The sequence below is a fragment of the Guillardia theta genome (genome assembly GCF_000315625.1).
Source record: "Guillardia theta CCMP2712 unplaced genomic scaffold GUITHscaffold_8, whole genome shotgun sequence".
NCBI classification, from domain to species: Eukaryota; class Cryptophyceae; order Pyrenomonadales; family Geminigeraceae; genus Guillardia; species Guillardia theta.
The window spans coordinates 808,933-814,009 of NW_005434666.1; the positions used below are offsets into that span (position 1 = coordinate 808,933).

At 55.2% G+C, this 5,077-nt stretch overlaps 2 protein-coding genes across 2 annotated transcripts; both read right to left on the reverse strand.

Annotated features, from left to right (window-relative positions):
* Positions 1–172: 172 nt before the first annotated feature.
* Positions 173–2,511, reverse strand: GUITHDRAFT_101811 (hypothetical protein; the record flags this gene model as incomplete). Its single annotated transcript, XM_005839572.1, has 7 exons — positions 173–910; positions 1,038–1,133; positions 1,179–1,238; positions 1,441–1,509; positions 1,560–1,725; positions 1,781–1,885; positions 1,931–2,511. The coding sequence occupies 7 exons, from the start codon at positions 2,509–2,511 to the stop codon at positions 173–175; spliced, it is 1,815 nt and encodes a 604-aa protein (XP_005839629.1).
* Positions 2,512–3,281: 770 nt separating this feature from the next.
* GUITHDRAFT_101812 (hypothetical protein) lies at positions 3,282–4,524 on the reverse strand (the record flags this gene model as incomplete). Its single annotated transcript, XM_005839573.1, has 6 exons — positions 3,282–3,346; positions 3,406–3,483; positions 3,534–3,678; positions 3,736–3,799; positions 3,856–3,933; positions 3,995–4,524. The coding sequence occupies 6 exons, from the start codon at positions 4,522–4,524 to the stop codon at positions 3,282–3,284; spliced, it is 960 nt and encodes a 319-aa protein (XP_005839630.1).
* Between the last annotated feature and the right edge of the window lie 553 nt (positions 4,525–5,077).

Sequence of the window (5,077 nt, forward strand, 5' to 3'; positions counted from 1 at the left end):
GCAGTCAGAAGAAGAATGAGAAGGGGTGGGGATCAGGAGAACGACGAGAGGGAGAGGGAGAGAGAGAGAGAGAGAGAGAGAGAGAGGAGGAGGAGGAGGAGGAGGAGGAAGATGAAGATGAAGATGAAGATGAAGATGAAGATGAAGATGAAGATGAAGATGAAGATGAGGACTAGGAGGAAGGACGGAGGAGGAGCTTGTCACCACCTTTGATGATATTCTTCTCCACAGCCTCCACCACACCCTCGTCCTCATGATGCTCCTGCCCGGACAAGAGACGACGAGCGTGAAGCTCCTCGAGCTTTTGCTGCAAGTCTTGCCTGCCATGTCTCACGCTCTGTAGGATGGGAAGAGACGGACAAGAAGGAGATGATTGAGATATGATGATGATGATGATGATGATGATGATGATGATGATGATGATGATGATGATGATGATGATGATGATGATGATGATGATGATGGTGATGATGATGATGATGATGATGATGATGAGGAGGAGGAGGAGGGAGGATGCAAAGTACCTCTCTGTCATCTCCTCGGGCAACAGGGCGAGATGTTGTTGTAGTTTGTCTCTCACGTTCTGCTGCTCAACTTCATGTCTCATGAATTTCTCCAGCACCTGAAGCTGCGACTGCATCTTCTTCTCCATCGCCATCTTTTCCAGCCGCAGTCGTGCTGTCTCCACGTCGTAGGCTCGCTGAGCATTGAAGAGCTGCCGGTACAGGCAGGAGAGCTCCTCCTCCACCTTTCTCTGCCTCCTCTCCTGCTCCTCCAAACCTGTCTGCAGACTGACAATCTTCTGAGCTTGCAGCTGCTCGAAGTCTCGTGTCTGCAGCTCCTTCACCCCTCTCACGTGCCCGTCGACAGCCTCCACCAGCCTCTTGAACAGCTCCACGCACTTGTCCACCTGCTCCACACCATCAAACCTTGACTTCCTTTCTCCTGCTGCATCCTCCCCCCCCCCCCTCCCCCTTTTTCTTCCTCCCTCGCCTCTCTTCCTCCCTCGCCTCTCTTCCTCCCCTCCTCTCCCGGACCAGGCTTGTGTTTCTCAGCTCCATGTCATGGATCTCTCTCAATAGCATTTCGCCATCTCCGTTGCACTTTTCGATTCTCCGCAAGGTGTTCGCGTCCTGGCACAAGCCGTCAACGCGTCGCCTCCCCTCCCTCTCCTTCACTTCGTTTCTCATCTGTAAGATTTCCTGCAGCAGCTTCTTCGAGCGCGCCGCGTTCTCGTCCTGCAATACAACGAATAAAACGAAGGCGATGATGATGATGATGATGATGACGATGACGATGATGATGATGATGACGATGACGATGATGATGACGATGATGATGATGACGACGACGACGACGACGATGGGGAGGAGGATGGTGAGGGAAGGGAGAAATGGGGGGTAAGGGTGAGGTTGGATGGAAGGAGGGTGAGGCAAGTACCGGGTACGATCGTTTCTCTAGCTCGATGAAGGTTTCACTGATCGCAGTCTGCTGTCTCTCTATCTCCCTCTGTCAGTCAGCAGAGTCACGAGAAGTCCCAGGGAACTTCATCAACACACCACAAGCTGAGCAACAGGAGGAGGAGGCTCATCTGAAACGACTCGTTGCGGCGCCTCCAAGTTCCACGAGCTTGTCTCTGCTACCTCCTCGTCTCTTGTTTGTGACGCTGTAGCGAGAACTTGGACGGGGTCGGCGAGCTGCGAATTTTCTGTTTTCTTCTTCAGCCTGAGGCTCAACGTCAGCACACGCTCGTCCATTCCGATGCGCCGCCGTCGCTGACCTGGGCGGGGACATACGCGAGATCTCCTGGATGTTGTTGTTGTTGATGGTGGTTCCTAAGAAGGAGCAGAACCTGACAGCTTGGATGGAATACACCACTCCTTCCCTGCTGCTATGTCACAGTGAAAAATGGGCAGCAGCTCAAGCTCACTTCACTTCTTTCGCCGTCGCATCTCTTCTGCACATCTCCCTCCTCCCGTGAGCGTCGGAAAGAGGAAAGGGCCGGAGCAGGTCAACCGTGACGCAGCTTCCTCGCTGTCCTACCAGCAGTCGCTCCACATCCAGCAGGCTTGTGTCCTCCTCCACCTCAAACTCTCCTACTCCTACGATCGCGTCGCCGCTCGCGATCTTTCGCGTCAGCTCCGCCATTTCTCTTCCTCGCGGGGTCAAGTCGACCACCACAGGTCGTCGTCCCTCGAGCTTGACGAGCGTCACTCCGACGCTCGCCTGCGACCCCTCGTGCTTGTTTTCGCTCTTTTCATAGTCCGGCAGCACAAGCCCCTCCTCCTGCCGCGGTCTGAACGAGCTGCCCCATCGCTCGTCCGTCACGTGAGATGGTCGATGTCGCTGGGGAAACACTCGCTTGGCCTTGTCTTGCTCCTCAAACGACGGAGCTGCAAACCCTCGCAGCGACGAGCTCCCGCCATTGACCGTCGACTGCATCCCCTCCAACCATTCTAGCGCTCCTCCCTCCTTGGGAATCGACAAGTCGTCGTCAAGGGATCGCAGCATCGCCCTCCCACCAGGTGTCGGTTGGGAGTCGCGTCACCTCTCCGCTCGTGTTGCGTGGGAGGCGCTACGACACTGTAGGCCGTCGGAGGTCGAACGGGAGGGGAAGGCATCCTAGGACCATCCAAGTCAGTAGGCCATCAACACCCAACTCCCTTCCCTCCCCTCGCCTCCTCTCTCTCCCTGTCCCTCCCCTCGCCTCCTCTCTCCCCCTGTCCCTCCCCTCGCCTCCTCTCTCTCCCTGTCCCTCCCCTCGCCTCCTCTCTCCTCCCGTCCCGTCCCCTTCGCTTCTCATCGCTTCCCCTCCCTCTCCGACCTTGATCTCCAACAGTCGCAGAAAAGCTGTAGCAGAAGGTATAGGGGGGAGGGAGGAGGATTCTATAGGAAGGGTAATAGTAAAAGGGGGGAGGGTGGGATGGAGCCCTCTCGGAGCTCTGAGGCGACGATTTACTGCCCGACAGAGATTGTTCAGAAGGGGAGCCGGAACAGAAAGTACCATTGGGAGAGAGGGAGGGGGAGGGAGAGAGGGGAGGGGAGGGAGGGGAGGGGAGGGAGGGAGAGAGGGGAGGGGAGGGGAAGGAAGAGGCAGGGGAGGGAGAGGTAGGGGACGGGGATGGTAAGGGGAGGAGATGGAGGAGCAAGACATTCAGAAGGATAGAGGGCGGCAAGAGTTTACAAGGTGTGTGTGTGTGAAGGCAGAAGCATACACTCTTGCAGAACTTTCCCACAGCAGTAATTGTTGACGGGCGTTCTGCTTCCCTTTCATTCATTCTCTAAAATCCATTCTCAAACTTCTCCCCTGAGAAGTTGCAAGCATCGAATCCCTCTGCACAGGAATCTGCACCAGTAGAATGAGCACAGCAGCGACATGTTCCCTCTCAACATGCAAGCTCGCACACCGCACCTGCACATGATGATGTCTCCCATCTACTCTGAACCTCGAGCTCAATGTACTGGTGTCTTGAGAGCCTCCATCTGCACAGACCTCAAGTGAGTGAGCGAAGCTGTCGACCTTCTCGTGTCACCGGAGCTCGGCCATGGGCCCATGGTAGCTCGATCTTGGATGCTCACCGAGAGGATCTCTTCTTCAGCGGACAGATCGAACTCAATCTCGTCCATCGAGACTGCGAACCTGTGCAGCAGCTCCTGAGGGAACCGGTTGACCTGAAGCTGCGGAGCAACACCAGGAGACGTCAATCTCGTTTCTGTTCTCCGACAACTTCTCACCGGTCTGTGATCGAGCCACACGTTGGCGAGGAATGTCACTCTTCGTTGCCACATCTCGGGCTGGCTGCGACTCCATTACTCTGAGAGGCAGCACCAGGCGTGTTGGCAAGCATCACTCACATGAATCCAGTCAACGCCCCATGCAGCAGCCGTCCATCGAACGCGATGCTCTTACCTGCATCTAGGTGACGACTCGAGCTGGCAATGCAGAGTCAACTGACCGACAGAGGGGTAGGAGAGGAAGCCATGGCTAATCGACCCGTAGCACCCCTCAACATCTTCAGCTTGCTTCGGTGCTGCCTTGTTGAGAACCACCGTGGGAGCTCCGTAGTTCGTGAGGTATGTCACCGTCCCCACATAGGGAGTCATGTGAGTTCCAATCGTATTCACCAACTCTTCGTCTTTGTCCCAATGCAAGGTGATGTCTTCCCCCATCACCCCTGGTTCTGCTTCACCGTCTCCCCCAAGCCGCATTTGCACCCACCACTCTACACCGCTTCTGCTCGCATCGAATTCAACTTGTTGTGTGAAGTGCATGAAGATCTGTTGGGCCATCTTCTCAAGAGAGCATCTTGGTTTATCCGATGCGCCAAGCCAGAAGGTGGAGCCGCACTCCAAGTTGAAGGCTTTATCACAATCCCGAATGACCCTCTCCTTGGTGTCCTCGTCAAGTTTCAATGCACCCTGACACGATCGAAACTGCCTTGTCCATGTAGGCGAGTCTTTGGTGAGAGGAGGCATAACAAGTTGGTGGTATGAAGTGTCGAGCTCGTCTCTCACTCTCACCATCTCGACGTCCTTGTTACATCTTGATCTACGTGCTACTCGCAGATTTCGTGACAAGCTAACAAGACGGGGTCTGTTCGCTGTAAACCCCTCCAGAGGAGACGACTGACAGCATAGAGGCGGAGTAACAAAGGAATGCGCAATCTCAGACGAGAGGATGACGGCCGTGGCTAGTCTCAACATGCTCCTTCCCTCCCTTCGCCGCTCCTCCTCCCACCGCATTGTCGTGAGAAATTCTAGAAATCCCACAGGGGTCTACTGAGGGTGGGGTAGTGATGATTTATGCTTATACCCGTTTATAGTCAGGGTTTTTTGGGGGTAGGGGTATTCAGAAAGAGGGTAGGGGTCCCTATAGAGTAAAGCAGGAAAAAAAAAAAGGAGCCCCCTACCCGTACCCACCTCAAGAGATAATCCTATGACCATGCTAGAACCTCAAAGCTGTAGGGTCAGAGTGGGTATGAGGGCAAGATTCGTACGAAGGGGGACGAGGCCCCGTCGGAAGGGCTGCAATGGCTCAGTGGCTGCGAGTGGCGATGCTGGCGAGCTTGCTGGGAGG